Source organism: Hyla sarda, chromosome 7 (genome assembly GCF_029499605.1).
Source record: "Hyla sarda isolate aHylSar1 chromosome 7, aHylSar1.hap1, whole genome shotgun sequence".
In the NCBI taxonomy this organism is placed as follows: Eukaryota; Metazoa; Chordata; class Amphibia; order Anura; family Hylidae; genus Hyla; species Hyla sarda.
The window spans coordinates 45,890,357-45,913,955 of record NC_079195.1 but is presented as its reverse complement, the minus strand read 5'-3'; the positions used below and the strand labels follow the sequence as shown (position 1 = coordinate 45,913,955).

Genomic DNA, 23,599 nt, shown 5'->3' with positions numbered 1-23,599 from the left:
AGACAAAAAGCAGATTAGACTATAAATCTAAAGGCAGCTTCATAAGAACACAGAAATAAGAATAAATATATCAACCATAAAGGGTCATATGCCAAATGGAGTTTAGACGCACAAGTGTGATGCTATACAAAGACTGATTCCTCAGACAGGTGCAAAGATGGAGCAAGAACTGAGACGTTGCATGTGGGTAGGGAAAACTAAAAAGTTAGGATGACTACCCCCGTTTATTTCTATAGCATTGAAAATGGGCATCTGAGCTGGAAGTGCTTGGAAGAAAAGTGTATAACTGGCCGATTCATATGCCATTAGCCTACACCAGTGTTTCCCAACCATTGTGCCACCAGCAATTGCATAACTACAGCTCCCAGCATGCCCGGACAGCCTTCGGCTGTCCGGGCATGCTGGGAGTTGTAGTTTTGCAACAGCTGGAGGCACACTGGTTGGGAAACACTAGCCTAGACTTCTGAAGAAGCTTGGTCAGAGCGAAACATGTCGGGGGGGCTGTCAGTGTTTTAAAGATTCTTTGTTGCCACGGTCTACACACATGTGAACCTCAGGACTGCAGCCTGTGGTCAATCACAATACAACTTCCTATTCCAGTGCGGCACATTTGTGGCGGAGCAGACTATAACTCACTCTGCATACATGCATACTGGCAAGAACTATTTAATGTGAATACCATGGCAATATTAGTAATTTTACCTCCTCGAGAGCACTGGTTAATTGAAATTCATCATGCCTGATCCTCTTCCCCACATAACTGCAGTCAAGGAGTCTCCCAGATACATTTAAAAGCCACTACCATCTACTCACTGCTGTTGTGTTTCTGGTACTTAGGACATTCTTTTCCCCCAGAGTGGGGTTCATTTGGCTATTGTGGGAATTGTAACTTTTCCACAACCCGTTCAGATGAGCACCTCTTATCATCAATCATCAATCATCAATCATCATCAATCATCATCAATCATCATCATCATCTCTGTCAAACATTACTATCCCAAGAAGCGCTTCACTCTTCCTGTTTTTTCCATACTTTCTTGCAATAAAAGGGAAATTCAGTACTTAAAGTGTACCGTTCGTCAACAAAAACTTTTTATATAATGTAGATAATGCCATTAAATGCATATTTGTAATACACATTAATTATGAAATGTGTATATTTTTGTCCCTACAGCTATTGTTTGTGTGTCTCTATGAGGAGGGACAAGCAGGGCTCTGTGCACCGAGGACAAGCAGGGCTCTGTGCACCGAGGACAAGCAGGGCTTTGTGGCAGGGCTCTGTGCAGCGAGGACAAGTAGGGCTCTGTGCAGCGAGGACAAGCAGGGCTCCGTGGCAGGGCTCTGTGCAGCGAGGACAAGCAGGGCTCTGTGCAGTGAGGACAAGCAGGGCTCTGTGCAGCGAGGACAAGCAGGGCTCTGTGCAGCGAGGACAAGCAGGGCTCTGTGCAGCGAGGACAAGCAGGGCTCTGTGCAGCGAGGACAAGCAGGGCTCTGTGCAGCGAGGACAAGCAGGGCTCTGTGCAGCGAGGTCAAGCAGGGCTCTGTGCAGCGAGGTCAAGCAGGGCTCTGCATATTGAGGCTCTATTATACGCCCCCGGCTCACACAGCAGGATGATTGACAATCAAGGAGCCTGCTCAGACCCCTGCTTGTCCTGCCCTCACTTCCTGTATTTGGACTCATCATAGACACAAACTGTCAATAGCTGCAGAGACAGCATTTTTTTCACCCATACATATACATCTTTTTTAATCACTGTATATTACAAATATACATATAATGGTATAATCTACATTATATCAAAAGCAGGGCTCTGTACACCGAGGACAAGCAGGGCTCTGTATACCGAGGACAAGCAGGGGCTCTGTACTCTGTGGACAAGCAGGGGCTCTGTATACCGAGGACAAGCAGGGGCTCTGTACTCTGTGGACAAGCAGGGGCTCTGTACACCGAGGACAAGCAGGGCTCTGTACACCGAGGACAAGCAGGGCTCTGTACACCGAGGACAAGCAGGGCTCTGTACACCGAGGACAAGCAGGGCTCTGTACACCGAGGACAAGCAGGGCTCTGTACACCGAGGACAAGCAGGGCTCTGTACACCGAGGACAAGCAGGGCTCTGTACACCGAGGACAAGCAGGGCTCTGTACACCGAGGATAAGCGTGACTCTGTACACCGAGGACAAGCAGGACTCTGTACACCGAGGACAAGCAGGACTCTGCATATTGAGGCTCTATTATATGCCCCCGGCTGCTCAGACCCCTGCTTGTCCTGCCCTCACTTCCTGTATTTGGTCTCCTCATAGACACAAACTGGCAATAGCTGCAGAGACATCCTTTTTTCACCCAAAAAATATAGATATTTTTTAATCAATGTATATTACAAATATACATATAATGGTATAATCTAAATTATATCAAAAGTTTTTGTTGGCGGGATCTCCCGAACAGGCCCAAATCTTCCCCACAGCATGGAGGTGTGTGCCAGCACTGTACTCTTCAGCACTCCCATAGCAAGCGCTTTATACAGAACTCATGCAGACACACTGCTCCATGCAGCGGAACAGAGTGAATAAGCACTGGATAGGGGATAACTGCTGGAATACCCTTTTAAAGTTTGCAGCATTAGTCTCCTGTCCGTTCTGCAAAGATCAGTGGGCTCACACTGGGCATTACAGTTGTCAAGGCAACTGTTCGACTCCCATCACGATCCATGCAAAAGCCCTTTTCTAATGATTGCAACTCGTGCACAGAACTTGCCAAGCATTGTACGGTTGACTTAAGAATGGTACCGCCCAGTGTGAGCTGCATCTGTCTGCACTGATCTATGCAGAACGGGCTGGAGACCAATTCTGGATTTACACTTTCACCAAAATAGCTAGTGAAAATACCTGAAAGACTCTGATCAACTATGTATTAGTGGAAAATGTAGAAGGCCTAACACTCATACGCTCACCAGGAGCCAACATTCATCTGTGCACAGAGAAGACAAGTGTTCTAGTTTTGCTGAGAGCGATCATTTCGCCTCGAGAAGTCATTTGGGAAATATACCACTCCCCAATCCCATTCACCACTACGTTAACCCTTTCCCATCTTACCATTTTGTGTGAGTTTAGTTGAGCAGACAAGAGTGGATATTTGAAAAGAGTCTTTGCTAATGGTGCAGCACCCCAGATTCTGCATGCTCTTTCCTGTGGTTGAGTGACCTTTCTCTTCCAATTCAATCTTAGTCGCAGGGAGGCTGAGGTAAGTGGATGCATCTTCAAGTTTCTTTGCCTCTGCCTGTTGGTAAAATGTGAAAAAACAGGAATATAAATATCCACGCTTAAGAGCTGCTAAGTCGACTAAATAAATGGACTGTTCTTACAATGCCGAAGCTGCAGGAAACATCTCATTACAAGATAGTCTTTATGAAGCCGAACACTTACTAGGAGAACACGGGATCGTCTGAACATAAACAAATCCTTTATTCCCAGCCGCCATAGCTCCATCTCAAGGAATAAAGTGTTTAATTACTACAGTAATTTCATCCACAACTTGAGATTCATGAATTTGTTCTACCAATCGCCGGCATCCAATTAAATGGAAAAGTAATGCGCCACTTATTCTCCCAAACACATATTGCGATTAATGCCGATGTTACTCGCAAATCTATTTTTTAATATTAACTATGAGAGTTATTTATTGCATAAACAGATCCTTTATTAAGGCAATAATACAAACACGATATCAGCAGACGGAAAACAGAATCCAATATGGCAGAGGTGGGAACATAATACAAACACGGGATTCCTTCAATAAATCTTATTACACAAGTTGTCCTATATTTATACACCTTATAAGAGGAATAAATAGCAGGGGTCCTGTCTTCAGAATACTCTTGGCCAGAGTAGAAAGAGGCTACAAAGAATATCTGTTTCTCTGGTGGACCTGTCCGGTAATATAATGACATGTGAGCCAGTGATTCCCAACCAGTGTGCCTCCAGCTGTTGCAAAACTATAACTCTCAGTATGCCCGGACAGCCTTTGGCTGTCCGGGCATGCTGGGAGTTGTAGTTTTGCAACAGCTGGAGGCATCCTGGTTGGGAAACTGTGTAATGCTCAATGTTAACTGTAGTGGCGCTGCAGGGAAACTGAACACTTACCACTGGATTTCCCCACAGATTACAACTCGCTGTTGGGGGTCCCAGCAGATGGAGTCATTGTGACCAAATTATTTTCAGGGGACCCCTGTATGGCAGCAATACGCATAAGAAAGCTGTTTGGCGAATGTTTATTTAACCAACTATCCATCCATACACATGAATGCTCGGCTCAACTGAGCGTTCGTGTGTTTGGAATGGAGAGAGAAGGGTAAGCCTCTGCCAGACTTCTATGGCAGCAGCTTAAGTTCCCAAGAGCAAGAATATTGGACAATTAAAGTGTCCAATCCTTGTCTCCCCCCAACATTATCTGTCGGGGGGCGAGCCAGCAGACCCCTAAACACGTTAGATGATCAGCCAGTCCCACCAATACATGTCTGATGTGCACGGGGACCTTAAAGGGGTACTCTGCCCCTAGACATCTTATCCCCTATCCAAAGGATAGGGTATAAGATGTCAGATTGCCGGGATCCCGCTGCTGGGGACCCCCGGGATCTCGGCTGCGGCACCCTGCTATCATTAATGCACAGAGCAGACTCGCTCCGTGCATAATGACGGGCAATGACAGACAAGACATCGTTACATCACAGCTCTGCCCCCTCATGACGTAACGGCCCGCCCCCTCAATACAAGTCTATGGGAGGGGGCGGGATGGCCACCACGCCCCCTCCCATAGACTTGTATTGAGGGGGCAGTCTGTTACGTCACGAGGGGGCAGAGCCGTGACGTAACAATGCTCCGGCGCCTGTATCGCTGGTCATTACGCATGGAGCGAGTCTGCTCTGTGCAGTAATGATAGCAGGGTGCCGCAGCCGAGATCCCGGGGGTCCCCAGCAGCGGGACCCCGGCGATCTATCATCTTATCCCCTATCCTTTGGGTAGGGGATAAGATGTCTAGGAGCGGAGTACCCCTTTAAGGACATTTTCCTCCTAAGATGACATATCAACAGTAAATACAGATCTCACGAGTCGTCTTCTTCTATAGAGCTGTCAAACATTATTATATTCAGCCCTTTCTTACTTCTATCTGTTTCTGACATCCAGTATGGCCACTATAACTTTTCTTTACACCACAGTCAGGGATTTAGGTTTAGTGCATAATATATTTGAAAAGGCCCAGACCAATTCTACTGCGTGCCATATAAATCATTTACTAGGAATAACATAATGGTCACCAGGACACCAACAGTGATCTATGAAAATATATGTATGCAGACAGAAAAGATGGACTGGAGCAGATAAAAATATAGGATAACAGATGTGTACATAAAGAGGAATCTTAAAGATGGAGAGTGATACAGCTGTCTATGTCTGCCATTGACTTCTATGGTCATCTCACACAGGATATGTTTCTCTAGAATGACCTTCGTGAAGTAGAGGACCGTGCTTTTCAATCCAGCTGATGCACTGTTGTGCCATAATACAGTAACAAAATTCATCAGTGTATTATTATAAGGCAGATTTATTATGTAGGTCTGTAATAAAGGGGGCTGGGCTGAAGAGTGTATTATGGGGGGTTCTCCACTAAGCTTTTCTACTTGTTAAAAGGGTCCTATGATAAAAAGTTTAATTATAATAAAAATCTCCCTGCTAGAACCCCCTGACATTTTGTCAAAATTGTTGAAATTTTTCCTGCAGGGTAAATATTACAAAGGTCTTACTGAAATCAGTGGGCTGTCTGGGTAGTGTAGGGCAGGACAGGTCTTCTAATAAGGAGAGACGCTCTATGTAACCACTTCACATTCCTACTAAGAGATAAGGATCCTGAATAGAGGATCGCTCTGGGAGACAGCCTATGGACAAGTGGCACTGGTCCTTGGTGAAAGCACAGGGTTGCCGTTTGAGCTCCCACATAGGTTAAGCCAGTGTTTCCCAACCAGAGTGCCTCCAGCTGTTGCACAACCACAACTCCCAGCATGCCCGCACAGCCTTTGGCTGTCCGGGCATGCTGGGAGTTGTAATTTTGCAACAGCTGGAGGCACCCTGGTTGGGAAACACTGTGCTAAGCCAACCAACAGCAATATAGAATTTTTAGCAGTTCGACTAAAGAGGACAACTGAAAATCTGTCTACAAATAACCTTCCTGTAGTACCCTAAAGAAATATTTATCATTATGGGAGGATTTAAAAGGGTTAATTAATACAAATACAGCACAGGTATTATTTGTCTAATCTCTGATGGGAGATTAAACACTTATCACCTAGCATCCCAGGACCACCCCCCCCCCCCCCCCCCAACCTATCACTAGTTTGGATATCGCCCTCCCCCTACCCCATTTGCAAGGAATGATAATCATAAGTGATTATACCGATAGAGGAGCGCTGTACTTTGTGCTCTATCTTTGTCAGGCCCATACACTTTGAAAAGAGTGGCAGTGCCTATGCTTGATGCACCCACAAGGATCCGACACTTACCACTCACCCCCCTTTTTATAATGATATATATATATATATATATATATATATATATATACACATACGTGTGTGTGTGTGTATGATCCCGGTAAGTTTATCCTGAATGTTGCGTTTTACACAATGATAAAAAAAAAAAAAAAAAAGAAGGCAACTCTAATAGGTCTGTACATTCACATGAGGGCCTGGATCTACCACTAACATAGTAACAACCATCACGGTATAGAAAACCAAATGTAATTGTTACCTTGTAAACTATGAGGTCATGTTCTCCGTCTCTTAGTGTTGTTCCATCATATCTCATAAGTTTGACAAACGCCACTGCAAAAATCTTCTCTGACTTATCTTTAGCTATGGAAGGAAAAGATCTGTTAGAAGGAAAAACACCTTCCAGAAAATACTAGGGGACATTTATACAACATGAGAAATGCCATGTCAACAAGCCTTGCTGAACTGCTTTAAGACATTGGAGCCTAAATGCAGCCATATACCCTATATCATATAGCTAAATAATTTAGCAAAATGATGGAAATATGAATTTACAGTCCTGAAAATTACTAACAGTAAAGTCATACATTTAAAAGGTGTATAAAGGAATTCTCAGTTCTCTCTCTCTCTCTATATTATATATATATATATATATATATATATATATATATATACACATATATATACATATATATACATATATACATATACACACACCGTATTTATCGAGGTATACCACGCACCGGCCTATAACACACACACCCTCATTTTCCGAAGGAAATTTGGGTAAAAAAAATATCCTTGTTAAAATGTGGGTGCGTGTGTGTGCAGTTATATCCTGATAAACTGTTTGTGGCCCAGCAGAAGCCATTGCAGATCAATGATTTAAAGCGGGCGCTTTAAATCAATGAACTGCAGTGGCTTCTGATTCCTTCCCCCATCCCCGGTTTTATAGTTGCCTGTCCTGTGGACCACGCTCCTTCAGGCTATGGCAGTGCCCTGAGATGTCATTGTGTGCCGCGCACTGACCGTGATGTTGCGTTGAGGACGTCACTCATCGTTGCGCAGTGCACAGCAACAGCGCAGGATGCCGCCAGAGCTTGATGGAGCGTGGTCCCCAGGACAGGCAACTATAAAACCGGGGATGGGGGAAGGAATGTGGACTCTGGCCCCGCAGAAGCTGCTGCAGTTCATTGATTTAAAGCACCAGATTTAAATCATTGAACTGCAGCGGCTTCTGCGGGGCCAGAAACAGTTTATCGGCGTATAACACGCAGATAGACTTTAGGCAAAAAAATGTAGCCAAAAAAATGTGTGTTATTCGCTGATAAATACGGTATATATTTATATATATTGCACAATGAACATACATGACATTCCCCTTGTGATGCAGAGGGATACCAGCTAGTGGTGGACACCTATATGGACTATCAGCCTCTTCACTATAGCAAATTGTAACAGCAGATAAAGTATTCACAAAGACAGGCATTTATCAAGCGATTTAGTTAATTTTTCTTTACTAAAAACGTCACAAAAATGTCGCACCTGCGACCACGCGATTTTTCGTGCGGCATTTTGACTGGAAAGCGAGAAAAGCAAGTTTTCAAAAACTTAACTACGAAGTAATAATTTTAAAATGGACTACGGGTAGTCAGGTATTTATTAACTGCGAGAGTCGCAACTGCGCTAAAATAAGTCGCAACAGGGTTAAAAATTGACTAAATTTAGTAATTTTACAATTTAAATGATACATGTACTAACTTATAAAAAGCCATGAAGATACATGAACTCATATATTACTTACACTCCTGGGAAGATCTGTGGCGGAAAGTGAATCTTAAGTGGCTCCGATTCACATCTTCAATGGGGATAGCCACCTTTAATAAATAGATACAGAAACATTAGAATTATTAAAGAAGACTAAGAAGTTGGGTTTATACGGCAACAGGTACATAAGAGCAAAGTCTGACAAATGTTCTAGATTTTGCAGGATCATCTTGTGTGTGAAGGTGTGCCAACTTTCCCTATGATGTCCAGCGAAAGAAGGATTGGACCTGGAACCTTCTGGTTCGCCCTGAAGATAAGCTGGTGCTAGAAGTGTCTTGCAGTGGTTAAAGGGGTATTCCAGGAAAAAAAAAAAAAATTTTATCAACTGGCTCCAGAAAGTTAAACAGATTTGTAAATTACTTCTATTAAAAAATCGTAATCCTTCCAGTAGTTATCAGCTGCTGAAGTTGAGTTGTTCTATTCTGTCTCACAACAGTGCTCTCTGCTGACACCTCTGCTTGTCTCAGGAACTGTCCAGAGTAGAAGCACATCTACATAGCAAACCTCTAATGCTTCCGACAGTTCCTGAGACAAGCAGAGATGTCAGCAGAGAGCACTGTTGTGAGACAGAAAAGAACAACTCAACTTCAGCAGCTGACAACTACTGGAAGGATTAAGAATTTTTTAATATCAGTAATTTACAAATCTGTTTAACTTTCTGGAGCCAGTTGATAAAAAATAAATAAAAAAAAAAAAAAAAAAAATTCTGGAATACCCCTTTAACTCTCTTCCACCCATTGAGAACATAGGTATATGAGGAGAAAAAGCTGCTGTCTGAAACACGCATATGTTTGGCCACCTTCAAGGGGTTACATTAAGGATTACATAAAACATAGCTGCTTCCTTCCAAGACTCACGCCACTTGAGTCCTCAGTTAGCGTGTGGTGTTGCAGCTCAGTTCCATTGAAGTTCCTAGAAAAGAGTTGTAATACCACACGCCACCAGATGTGGTGCCAAATGGTATGTTTTTCCCTATCCTGTTTAACCCCTTTAAGAACTGGAGCTGTTTGCAGAGCTCAGCACAATACTGTTCTCACTAGACATGGAATATTTTGTTAAATAAGATCATGTCCTTTGGGAGCAATTTAAAGAGCAATATGCCAGAATTTAAGTCACCTGACTGCTCCAAACTGTGATTGAGTATTAAATGGATACTAAGTCAAAGTAAATCGATAGTAAAGCCTAGATATTTGCTTCAATTGTTGACCAAGGTTAAAGGTACCTATACACATGGGGTTCAGCCGAAAGCCGTCGATACCCATGATTGTTTGGCTTGGCTAAGTATTCATGTGTGTTCCTAATGGGGAAAACCACAGACTTCTCTGCTAGCAGATTATCTCCTGTAAGAACAAAAGGATCTTCTCTCCCCCGAAATAATCTGTAAGGGGAAAGTCAGGAGGCCACCATATACAGTGTTCCCTCAAGTTACAATATTAATTGGTTCCAGGACGACCATTGTATGTTGAAACCATTGTATGTTGAGACCATGGGGGAGATTTATCAATACCTGTCCAGAGGAAAGTTGCCCAGTTGCCCATAGCAACCAATCAGATCGCTTCTTTCATTTTTAACAAGGCCTCTGCAAAAGGAAAGAAGTGATCTGATTGGTTGCTATGGGCAACTTTTCCTTTGTACGGGTTTTGATAAATCTCCCCCCATAACTCTATGGAAATCTGGAAAGCCCCAAAATGTCATCCAGAAAACAGTAGAAGTGAGGATTAAAGAAAACTAAGTAGAGAACTAATAGAGATAAAGCAAATCCTTACATATAAAAGAAAGAAAGATCTGCTGGGAGCTGTAATCACTGTCTATGTAGAGGACAGGAGCTTCTTCAGGGTCCTGTACAGTACACAATGTCCTAAAAAAAAGAAAAATGGCGCGGCCCCCACCTGGAGCATCTATCCCTGGCACAGGTAAAGAGAAATACAGAACATGTAGTACCTCCCTGTACTGTAGGGGGCGCTACCAGACAGCCAGTCAGTGCATGCACTACAGGAATTTTACCAGTGAAATGTCCATTCTGATTGGTCAGTTCTTCCAGCCATTGACATGTTTCACAGATCTGGACTGTCTGTAGCATTGTATGTTGAGTCTGGTTTCAAGTTACAATGGTCCAGAAAAGACCATTGTATGTTGAAAATATTGTATGTTGAGGCCATTGTAAGTTGACGGATCACTGTACATTAGCCAGTTGTTTGGTCACACAGACTACATTTTTATGTGTATACGTGGTATTTTTGAATACTACTGAAAAGTCAGTATTGAAGCAATAAGGCTGCATTCACACCACGTTTTGTACATACGGGTGCCGGATCCGGCAGGGGGAGGGGTAAACCGGGAGCTCCCATACCCTGTACCCAAGCCGGATCAGCCTGTGACTCCATTTACTTTAATGACCTGACCGGAGTCAAACGGTGACTCCGGTCGGCTCAGTTTTGACTCGTATGCGGTTTTGGACCGGACCTAAAACAGTAAACCTTAGTAAAACCTTAGTAAACTACGGTTTTAGGTCCGGTCAGGAAACCGCATACGGGTCAAAACTGAGCCGACCGGAGTCACCGTTTGACTCCGGTCGGGTCATTAAAGTAAATGGAGTCACGGGCTGATCCGGCCGGGGTACGGGAGCACCTGGTTTGCCCCTCCCCCCGCCCGGATCCGGCACCCGTATGTACAAAACGTGGTGTAAATGCACCCTAATAGGTCTCCCCTGATCATCTAGAGTAGAGTTTCCCAATCAGGGTGCCTCCAGCTGTTGCGAAACTACAACTCCCAGCATGCCCGGACAGCCAACGGCTGTCCGGGCATGCTGGGAGTTGTAGTTTTGCAACAGCTGAAGGCACCCTGGTTAAGAAATAATGATCTAATGGGAATATCCAAATGAAGGGGCAGTGATTAGCTCGTCTAATGTCATAACAACACCATTCTTGTTTACGACTTTGTCTAGTATTACAGCTAAGCCCTATTTATTTCAATTTAATGTGGATAAGGGTAGTGCTCTTTTTTTTTTTTTTTTTTTTTTTATGGAAAAAGAAGCAAACCCCTTTTTCCAATTTAAGACAATCCCTTTAGCCCTTATTCCTTTTTCTCAACTATTTGCTTATCAGCCAAGGTTGCTAAGTGGCCCATAGCAACCAATCAGATCACTTCTTTCATTTTGCAGAGGCCTTGTTAAAAATGAAAGCAGCGATCTGATTGGTTGCTATGGGCAACTCAGCAACTTTTTCCCTGGACAGGTTTTGATAAATCTCCCCCAACGTGTATATATGTGATATTTACAATATTTATAAAAAGGTTTTTAGCGCTGAGCATTTACCTTTACAGTCTCAAACCACCGGGGCTGCTTCACTTGATAGTATATTACAGATTTGTATTCCGACATAGCTTCATCTCCAGCCCCCTGGTAAATCACGTTCTTGAGAGCGAAACAAAGAAAAGACAAAAAAAAAACAAATAAATGTAGGTGTTCTAAGCTCCTGTGCACAGGCATTAGGCTCCATCATTCAGCACCGGAAGGCTTACACCAAGCTTGTTAATGGCGCGAGCAGCATTTTAACTTGCGATGGAATGGGATATTTAAATCACAATGCTACTATATAAATGGGAATTACTTTTATGGAAAAAAATATATATACCCGTATTTTTTGCCATATATGACACTCCGGCAGATAAGACGCACCCAATTTTAAAGGATGAAAATCTAGAAAAAAAAGATTCTGAACCAAATACAATGTAAAGTATAGGACAGTGATCTTCAACCTGCGGACCTCCAGATGTTGCAAAACTACAACTCCCAGCATGCTGGGAGTTGTAGTTTTGCAACATCTAAGGGCCACAGGTTGAAGCCCACTGGTATAGGAGGTAATACTCACGTGTCCCCGCCGCTCCGGACCCGTCACCGCTGCCCTGGATGTCGCTCCATCGCTGTCGCCGCGTCCCCGGAGTGTCCCCGTCACTCCGGAACGTCTCTGCTGCTCTGTATCCTCGCTCTTCCTCACCGCCATCACGTCGCTACGCACGCTGCTCCTATTGTATGATGGGACGGCGTGCGCGACGACGTGATGACGACGAAGGAGAGCACCGGCCAAGCAGGGGATCCCTCCCGGTGTCCTGTAAGCTGTTCGGGATGCCGCGATTTCACCGCGGTGATCCCGAACAGCCGACTGAGCAGCCGGGTTAGTGTCACTTTCGCTTCAGACGCGACGGTCAGCTGAAGGGTTAATACAGGGCATCACCGCGATCGGTGATGTCCTGTATTAGCCGCGGGTCCCAGCCGTTGATGGCCGCAGGGACCGCCGCAATAGGACAGGGTTTTAATGTGTATTTGCCGTATAAGACGCACCAAAAGACGGCGAAAAATACGGTAAATGAATAAATAAATAAATAAATAAATAAATAAATACATGCATACAAATATGTATTTGCCTTCCTGTTTGCAGCTGCAGTTGGCAACCAGAAAAGCCAAATGATGCCAAATGGGGGAGGTTGCACAATTTGAGTAACTTCCACAGAGGTGAACTGGAGGAGCCCAACCAGCGTAGCCCCGTAAGATAATGTATTTATGTAAACCCCGAAGCGAGGAAGGCAATAATTTTTTTTTTTTCTTTTCTTACTACAAGCTTAACCCCTCCACGACCCAGCCCATTTTCACCTTCAGGACCTGGGCATTTTTTGCACATCTGACCACTGTCACTTTAAACATTAATAACTCTGGGATGCTTTTACTTATCATTCTGATTCCGAGATTGTTTTTTTGGGACATATTCTACTTTATGTTATTGGTAAAATTTCACAGATATTTGCATCCTTTCTTGGTAAAAAATCTAAAAATTTCATGAAAACTTTGAAAATTTTGCATTTTTCTAACTTTGAAACTCTCTGCTTGTAAGGAAAATGGATATTCCAAATAAATTACATATTGATTCACATTCACATATACAATATGTCTTCTTTATGTTTGCATCATAAAATTGATGTGTTTTTACTTTTGGAAGACATCAGAGGGCTTTAAAGTTCCGCATCAATTTTCCAATTTTTCTCAAGATTTTCAAAATCGTAGATTTCAGGGACCAGTTCAGATTGGAATTTAACCCCTTAAGGACGCAGGACGTACTCAAACGGCCTTTTTTCCGAGTACTTAAGGACTCAGGACGTTTGAGTACGTCCTGTCAAATCCCGGCCCCCCGCCGCTAGCCGGAGGGAGCCGGTGCCCGATGCCTGCTGAAATCGTTCAGCAGGCATCGGGGCATATCGCCCAGGGGGGTCATTATGCCCCCCCATGTCGGCGATGGCCGGAGATCACTGGACAATTCAGTCCAGCGATCTGCGGCAGATTCCGGGTCAATCGGGTCTCCAGTGACCCGGTGACCCGGAATTACAGGCTGTTCGGGGCAGTCTCCGACGGCCCCGAACAGCCAGAGCCTGCAGGGGTGAGGTGGCACTGGTGCCACCTCACGATCGCCCTGATTCGTCGGCCGGATTACCGGCCGACCAATCAGGGCGCCTGCTGCGGGTGTCACTCCCGCAACCCGCTCCGCCCCTCTTCCGGAGGACGTGAGCGGGACGTGCACCCCAGGTGCTGGGGACCCCGATCCCTGGCGTCAATGTTGGGATCGGGGCCCCAGGAGCGACAGCCGCGGTGGCGATGACGAGGGACTGACCTCATGCGGCTGGATCGTTGGAGGTGAGTGACAGCTTCCTGCTGTTGCTTAGCAACAGCTCCCAGCATGCAAAAAGGGCATGCTGGGAGCTGTAGTTATGCAACAGCAGGAGGCAGACCACCACAACTCCCAGCATGCCCTTATGGGCATGCTGGGACTTGTAGTTTTGCAACAGCTGGAGGCACATTTTTTCTATGGAAAAGTGTACCTTCAGCTGTTGTGTAACTCCCAGCTTGCCCCAACAGCTAAAGTGCATGCTGCGAGTTGTAGTAGTACATCTGCTGGTTGCATAACTACAACTCCCAGCATGCCCGTTGGCTGTCGGTGACTGCTGGGAGTTGTAGTTTTGCAACAGCTGAAGGCACGCTGAGTTATGTAGCAAACCAGTATGTCTCCAGCTGTTGCATAACTACAGTCCCCAGCATCCCCAGCCAAAGTAGTATGCCTCCAGCTGTTGCATAACTACAAGACCCAGCATGCCCTTCCGCTGTCCGTACATGCTGGGGGTTGTAGCTTTTGCAACAGCTGAAGGCACACTGGTTGCAAAACACTGAGTTTGTTACCAAACTCTGTGTTTCACAACCAGGGTGCATCCAGCTGTTGCAAAACTACAACTCCCAGCATGCACTGATAGACCGTACATGCTGGGAGTTGTAGTTTTGCAACAGCTGGATGTTCCCCCCCCCCCCCCCCAATGTGAACGTACAGGGTACACTCACATGGGCGGAGGATTACAGTAAGTATCCGGCTGCAAGTTTGAGCTGCGGCAAATTTTCTGCCGCAGCTCAAACTGCCAGCGAGAAACTACTGTGAACCCCCCGCCCGTGCGACTTTATCCTAAAAACACTACACTAACACACAATAAAAAGTAAAAAACACTACGTATACACATACCCCTATACAACCCCCCTCCCCTCCCCTCCCCAATAAAAATGAAAAACGTCTGGTACGCCACTGTTTCTAAAATGGAGCCTCCAGCGGTTGCAAAACTACAACTCCCAGCATGCACTGATAGACCGTACATGCTGGGAGTTGTAGTTTTGCAACAGCTGGATGTTCCCCCCCCCAATGTGAACGTACAGGGTACACTCACATGGGCGGAGGATTACAGTAAGTATCCGGCTGCAAGTTTGAACCCCTGCCCGTGTGACTGTACCCTAAAACACTACACTACACTAACACGCAATAAAATAAAAAGTAAAAATCACTACATATACACATTCCCCTACACAGCCCCCCTCCCCAATAAAAATGAAAAACGTCTGGTACGCCACTGTTTCCAAAACGGAGCCTCCAGCTGTTGCAAAACAACTACTCCCAGTATTGCCAGATAGCCACTGACTGTCTAGGCATGCTGGGAGTTTTACAACAGCTGGAGGCACCCTGTTTGGGAATCACTGGCGTAGAATACCCCTATATCCACCCCAATGCAAGTCCCTAATTTAGGCCTCAAATGTGCATGGGGCTCTCACTTTGGAGCCCTGTCGTATTTCAAGGCAACAGTTTAGGGTCACATATGGAGTATCGCCGTACTCGGGAGAAATTGTGTTACAAATTTTGGGGGGTATTTTCTGCTTTTACCCTTTTTAAAAATGTAAAATTTTTGGGAAAAGAGGCATTTTAGGTAAAATTTTTTTATTTTTTTTACATATGCAAAAGTCGTGAAACACCTGTGGGGTATTAAGGTTCACTTAACCCCTTGTTACGTTCCTCGAGGGGTCTAGTTTCTAAAATGGTATGCCATGTGTTTTTTTGTTTTTGCTGTCCTGGCACCATAGGGGCTTCCTAAATGCGGCATGCCCCCAGAGCAAAATTTGCTTTCAAAAAGCCAAATGTGACTCCTTCTCTTCTGAGACCTGTAGTGCGCCAGCAGAGCACTTTTCACCCCCATATGGGGCGTTTTCTGAATCGGCAGAAATTGGGCTTCAAATTTTGGGGGGTATTTTCTGCTTTAACCCTTTGTAAAAATGTAAATTTTTTGGGAAACCAAGCATTTTAGGTAAATTATTATTATTTTTTTACATATGCAAAAGTTGTGAAACCCCTTTGGGGTATTAAGGTTCACTTTACCCCTTTTTACGTTCCCCAAGGGGTCTAGTTTCCAAAATGGTATGCCATGTGTTTTTTTTTGCTGTCCTGGCACCATAGGGGCTTCCTAAATGCGGCATGCCCCCAGAGCAAAATTTCCTTCAAAAAAGCCAAATGTGACTCCTTCTCTTCTGAGACCTGTAGTGCGCCAGCAGAGCACTTTTCACCCCCATATGGGGTGTTTTCTGAATCGGGAGAAATTGGGCTTCAAATTTTTGGGGGTATTTTCTGCTATTACCCTTTTTAAAAATGTAAAACTTTTGGGAAACCAAGCATTTTAGGGATTTTTTTTTTTTTTTTTTACGTATGCAAAAGTCGTGAATCACCTGGGGGGTAGTAAGGTTTACTTTACCCCTTGTTATGTTCCCCGAGGGGTCTAGTTTCAAAAATGGTATGCCATGTGTTTTTTTTTTGCTGTTCTGGCACCATAGGGGCTTCCTAAATGTGACATGCCCCCCAAAAACCATTTGTCGCTCCTTCCCTTCTGAGCCCTCTACTGCACCCGCCGAACACTTTACATAGACATATGAGGTATGTGCTTACTCGAGAGAAATTGGGTTTCAAATACAAGTAAAAATTTTCTCCTTTTTACCCCTTGCAAAAATTCAAAAATTGGGTCTACAAAAACATGCGAGTGTAAAAAATGAAGATTGTGAATTTTCTCCTTCACTTTGCTGCTATTCCTGTGAAACACCTAAAGGGTTAAAACGCTGACTGAATGTCATTTTGAATACTTTGGGGGGTGCAGTTTTTATAATGGGGTCATTTATGGGGTATTTCTAATATGAAGACCCTTCAAATCCACTTCAAACCTGAACTGGTCCCTGAAAAAAAGAGTTTCAAAATTTGGTGAAAAATTGGAAAATTGCTGCTGAACCTTGAAGCCCTCTGGTGTCTTCCAAAAGTAAAAACTCATAAATTTTATGATGCAAACAAAGTAGACATATTGTATATGTGAATAATAAAAAAAAAATTTTTTTGAATATCCATTTCCTTACAAGCAGAGAGCTTCAAAGTTAGAAAAATGCAAAATTTTCAAATTTTTCATAAAATTTTGGGATTTTTCACCAAGAAAGGATGCAAGTTACCACAAAATTTTACCACTATGTTAAAGTAGAATATGTCACGAAAAAACAATCTCGGAATCAGATTGATAACTAAAAGCATTCCAGAGTTATTAATGTTTAAAGTGACAGTGGTCAGAATTGCAAAAAACGGCTGAGTCCTTAAGGTGAAAAAGGGCTCAGTCCTTAAGGGGTTAAGGGTCTTCATTTTAGAAATACCCCATAAATGACCCCATTATAAAAACTGCACCCCTCAAAGTATTCAAAATGACATTCAGTAATTGTTTTAACCCTTTAGGTGTTTCACAGGAATAGCAGCAAAGTGAAGGAGAAAATTCAAAATCTTCATTTTTTACACTCGCATGTTCTTGTAGACCCAATTTTTGAATTTTTACAAGGGGTAAAAGGAGAGAAATCACCCTAAAATTTGTAACCAAATTTCTCTCAAGTAAGTAAACACCTCATATGTGTATGTAAAGTGTTCGGCGGGCGCAGTAGAGGGCTCAGAACGGAAGGAGCGACAATGGGATTTTGGAGAGTGAGTTTTTCTGAAAGGGTTTTTGGGGGGCATGTCCCATTTAGGAAGCCTATGGTGCCAGAAAAGTGGACCCCCCCACATGTGACCCCATTTTGGAAACTACACCCCTCATGGAATTTAATAAGGGGTGCAGTGAGCATTTACACCCCACTAGCGTTTGACAGATATTTGAAACAGTGGACTGTGCAAATGAAAGATTGTATTTTTCATTTTTACAGACCACTGCTCCAAAAATCTGTCATACACCAGTGGGGTGTAAATGCTCACTGCACCCCTTATTAAATTCCATGAGGGGTGTAGTTTCCAAAATGGGGTCACATATGGATATTTAATGTTTTGCGTTTATGTCAGAACTGCTGTAACAATCAGCCACCCCTGTGCAAATCACCTCAAATGTACATGGGGCACTCTCCCTTCTGAGCCTTGTTATGCGCCCCAAGAGCACTTTGCGCCCACATATGGGGTATCTCCGTACTCGGGAGAAATTGCATTACAAATTTTGAGGGTCGTTTTTCCCTTTTACCTCTTGTGAAAATGAAAAGTATAGGGCAACACCAGCATGTCAGTGTAAAAAAATTAATTTTTATACACTAACATGCTGGTGTAGACCCAACTTCACCTTTTCATAGGTGCTAAAGAAGAAAAAGCCCCCCAAAATTTGTAAGGCAATTTCTCCCTAGTACGGCGATACCCCATATGTGTCCCAAAACTGTTGCCCTGAAATACAACAGGGCTCCGAAGTGAGAGAGCGCCATGCGCATTTGAGGTGATTTGCACAGGGGTGGCTGATTGTTACAGCAGTTCTGACATAAACGCAAAACATTAAATATCCATATGTGACCCCATTTTGGAAACTACACCCCTCATGGAATTTAATAAGGGGTGCAGTGAGCATTTACACCCCACTGGTGTATGACAGATTTTTGCAACAGTGGTCTGTAAAAATGAAAAATACAATCTTTCATTTGCACAGTCCACTGTTTCAAATATCTGTCAAACGCCAGGCTTAAGTTAGGGATTTGCATAGGGGTGGACATAGGGGTATTGTACGTCAGTGATTCCCAAACAGGGTGCCTCCAGCTGTTGCAAAACTCCCAGCATGCCTGGACAGTCAATGGCTGTCCGGCAATACTGGGAGGCTCCATTTTGGAAAAAGGAGCGTACCAGATGTTTTTCATTTTTATTGGGGAGGGGGGCTGTGTAGGGGTATGTGTATATGTAGTGTTTTTTACTTTTTATTTTAGGTTAGTGTAAGTGTAGTGTAGTGTTTTTAGGGTACAGTCACACGGGCAGAGGTTCACATCAAGTTTGCCTCTGGGAGTTTGAGCTGCAGCGCAAAATTTGCGCCATCTCAAACTTGCAGCACTCACTGTAAACCTCCGCCCATGTGAGTGTACCCTGTGTGTCAGCAAAGAGCTCTGTTTGGCTGTGAACAAAGCAGACTGGCAGCTCTGAGTGTTTAGGACTCCAGCATGAGTCAGAAATGCTTGCTGACAGGACTGATCGGGAAAAATACAATAGAAAGAAGCATATTTTTTATTAACATGCTATTGGAAAGTTATTCAACATTCATTAATCTAAAATATATCAAAAGTTTATTTGATGAGAGGTACCCTTTAAGACCGAAGCCCATTATGACTTTGAGGACCAGGCCAAATTTTCTTTTTGCACTTTTTTTTCCCTCCACCCCTTCTAAAAATCATAATGCTTTCAATTTTTCACCTACAGACCCATATAAAGGCTTGTTTTTTGCATCACCCACACCAATTGTAATTTGTAATGACATCAATCAATAATAAAATCTACTGCAAAACCAAAAAAGTATATACTTTTGGGATGAAATAAAAAAAAAAGAACTTTTGGGGGCTTTCTAACAAAGTGCAATTTTTGGTCAAAATGACACCTAATCTTTATTCTGTAGGTCCATACGGTCACAAAGATACCAAATTTATGTAGGTTTTAATTTTATTTTACTACTTTAACCCTTTAAGGACATATTTTTCAGTTTTTTCACTTTCGTTTTTTCTTCCTTACCTTTTAAAAATCATAACCCTTTCATATTTGCACATAAAAGTCCACATGATGGCTTATTTTTTGCGCAACCAATTCTACTTTGTAATGACATCATTTATTTTACCCCAAAATCTATGGCGAAATGAAAAAAAAAATCATTGTGCGACAAAATTGAAGAAAAAACGCCATTTTGTAAGTTTTGAGGGCTTCCGTTTTCTATGCAGTGCATTTTTCGGTAAAAATTATACCTTATCTTTATTCTGTAGGTCCATACGATTAAAATTATACCCTACTTATATAGGTTTGATTTTGAATTACTTCTGAAAAAAATAAGTTTAAAATTGTCCTCTTCTGACACCTATAACTTTTTTATTTTTCAACCTATGGGGCAGTAAGAGGGCAAATTTTTTGCGCCGTGATCGGACGTTTTTATCGGTACCATTTATGCTTTGAGCGGACTTTTTGATCGCTTTTTATTCATTTTTTTTATGGTATAAAATGTGACCAGAAATACGCTTTTTTGGACTTTGGAATTTTTTGGGCGGGTACGCCATTGACCGTGCGGTTTAATTAGCTATACATTTTTCTAGTTCAGACATTTACACGTGGCGATACCACATGTTTATTTTTGTTTACACAGTTTTTTTTTTTTTTATGAGAAAAGTTTGATTCAAACTTTTATTAGGGGTTAAATCATTATTATTAACTTTTTATTTTTGCAATGTAGAGGACTATAACTGCAGAAACTGATCAATGCCATTGCATTGCAATGCATTGATCAATGTTATTGGCAGTTGATTGCTTAAGCCTGGATTTCAGGAGGCAGGTAAGGCACCCCCTGATGCGTCCTAGCTGATTGGGACATCGCGATTTTACCGCGATGGTCCCGATCAGCCCGACTGAGCTGCCGGGAAGCTTTTACTTTCACTTTAGACGCGGCATTAAACTTTGATCTCCGCATCTTAAGAGTTAATGCCGGACATCTGCCTGAACCGCGATGTCCGGCATTAGCCACGGGTCCTGGCTGCTGATAGCAGACGGGACCGTGCGGGTATGATGCGAGCTCAGCTCTTGAGCTCGCTTCATAACCCTCCTGTGCTGCAGCGCCGTTTATAAACGGCGTTTTACGGCAAGGAGTTAAAAAAATTATAACTACATGCACCAAAATTAGTAGGTTTAAAATTGTCATCTTCTGACCACTATAACTTTTTTTTATTTCTCCTCATATGGGGCTATATGATAGCTAATTTTTGCACTGTGGTCTGTTTTATAGGTGCCCTTTTTGTTTTGATGGGACTTTTTGATCGATTTTTATGAAAAAGTTACCAAAAATGTGCAAATTTGGACCTCGGTATTTTTTTACGTGTACGTCATCGACCGTGCAGATTAGCCAACCTTATATTTTAATAGGTCGGACACACTCGGCGGTACCGCATATTTATTACATTATTATTATATTTTTTTTTTCAAAATGGGTAAGGGGGATTCAAACTTTTATTAGGGAAGGTGTTAATTCACTTTTATGAACTTTTTTTGTGCACTTTTTTTTTCACTTTGATAATTGATCAGGGTTATCAGTGCTCTGCTGCTCAAGCCTGCTCGGACAGCGAGGAGGCAGGTAAGGGCCCTCCTCCACCGTCCACTCAGCTGATCGGGACCTGCGATGTTGCCACGGATGTCCCGATCAGCTCCACTGAACTATCGGCGGTGCCCGGCATTAACCGTGGGTCCTGGCTACTCGTAGCAACTGGGACCCACCGGGTTTAAAGCGCTCTCCGCTCGTTAACGGGACCAGGACGTACCCGTCAGATCCAACAAAAAAAAACATTTTTTTTTACATATTACTCAGTACCTAATCCTGATCATGTACAATTTTTTTATTTTTTTATTGCACTTTTAATTTAGCTCACTAGTCTGAATTCCTCTCAAAGGGAGGGGGCGTGGCCTCACTGTGCAGGTCTCCGCCCCCTCCCTCAGCATGCTGTCTGCTCACATCTTCCCTAGCATTAGCAAAACTACAACTCCCAGCTTGTCCTCACTGACAGTAGCGGGACACAAGCTGACAGTGGGAGGATTTTTCCTCTAGCTGTGAGCCCTGCACTCACAGCTGTCAATCAAGGAAGTGTGTCCATAACATAGGTGATGACGCATGGACACAGCAGGACTAGTATGTGTCCAAGCAGGCAGAGGGGCAGTTGTTTGACTGGCTTTTTCAGTATGAAATACTGAAATTTTTCTAATGAAAGCAATTGCAAGACCTATTGGTTATACATGCTTTACAACATATCAAACGTTTTTGTATCTGACAGTGCCCATTTAAGTACCTGTATGCACTTTGTCTTGGTGGAGTTAAAGGGATTTTCATAGCTACATGTCAAAAGTTTTGATCAGTGGGACGACATGACAATCAGCATGAGTTTATACTCTTACTTATCACTTGTTGTCTTTAAAGAGGTACTCCAGCATTAAACTTACTCCCTAACCACAGGGTAGCAGAAATGGCACCCGAATCTCTGTGTGCACATAGCTCGAGGTAAACCCCCTCTTTGCATTCTCTATGGGTGCAACAAGATTGCTGAAATCATGCTTCTCTGGTGATCTCATAGAAAATGTATAGAGGGAAATGTTAACCCTTAATTCCATGCACAGGAAGATTTGGCTGTTCTGGGGTCATGGGGGTCCCAGCGGTTGGTTCCCCTCAGCGATCAGACACTTATTCCCTATCCACAGGATTGGGGGTAAGTGTTTAAAGAAAAAAAAAAAAACACGGAGTACCACTTTAGGAGTCAACATATACAGTAAAGTCAGGTTGTGAAAATCACATAAAAGCAGAACAGGCGAGGGATAATTACCTCCAGCCGCTTTCCATCCTCATCAAATACGGACATTGTGACCTCCACATTCTTAGCAGTGGTCTTGTTGCCTCTATCGTAGTCACCCTGAAACAGCGTAACGTAGATATCGTTGCGAACATCACCTGGAAAAATATTGTAAAATCTTAATTTCTTATTACAGAAAGCATACAAAAACTAAATACACATTCCGATCAACCATCAACATCAGAAATTTACGATAAACATAAAAGGTCATGATGCCCTGCAAATACATCAGCAGAATTAAAGGTAATATCTAGGGTAGCAGATAGAGAACAAGAGCAGGTAACAAGCTTCCACAAAACAGCTGTCAGAGGTGTCTGACAGCGGCTTAGGTTGGCCATAAACATTAGATTAATGTCAGCCATATCTGCCAATATAGGTGGGACTATTTAGGGAGAGTGGTGACCTCAGGACATTCCTTTAAAGGTAGACAACTGGGGAGAGAAGGATTGGGCAGCTGGATTCAAAGGTGAATGAATTTACAGTAGATTAGTCCGAAACAAAATGTGTAATTCATCCATGTGTTCATTTAGTCTAAAGAAGATTAAGAGGGGAAAAAAGTGTCACTTTATTTTTGTGCCCGAAGAACATACCTGGCAGCTCGGAGCAATGGTCTCATATTAAATACTGAACAACTTTCTCAGGCTAAACAAAATCAATTGCTGAAACATTAGATTCGGTTTAGGACTGACTTGCTGTGGTTTTGATCACCTCTGGTTGGATTTGAACATGCTCCATTAAAGTGAAGAAAATATATACGGTAAATATTGTATATTCAACAATATTAGTCATGAAAACTTTTTTTTTTTTTATTTTATTTTTTTTTTAAATCAACTGATGCCAGAAAGTTAAACAGATTTGTAAATTACTTCTATTAAAAAATCTTAATTCTTTCCAGTACTTATTAGCAGCTGTATGCTGCAGAGGAAGTTCTTTTCTTTTGGGATTTCTTTTCTGCCTGTACACAGTGTTCTCTCCTGACACCTCTGTCCATGTCAG

The 23,599-nt window shown here is 43.1% G+C and overlaps 1 protein-coding gene across 1 annotated transcript in view; it reads right to left on the bottom strand.

The window, feature by feature from the left end:
• Positions 1-23,599, bottom strand: part of DOCK1 (dedicator of cytokinesis 1) — a 439,672-nt gene that overhangs the window by 275,985 nt on the left and 140,088 nt on the right. The window contains exons 14-18 of the mRNA XM_056528878.1: positions 22,577-22,701; positions 11,678-11,776; positions 8,342-8,414; positions 6,797-6,900; positions 3,095-3,278 (exon numbers count right to left, since the gene is read on the bottom strand). Of these exons, the coding sequence (XP_056384853.1) occupies positions 3,095-3,278; positions 6,797-6,900; positions 8,342-8,414; positions 11,678-11,776; positions 22,577-22,701 (585 nt within the window). The remainder of the gene's footprint in view (positions 1-3,094; positions 3,279-6,796; positions 6,901-8,341; positions 8,415-11,677; positions 11,777-22,576; positions 22,702-23,599) is intronic.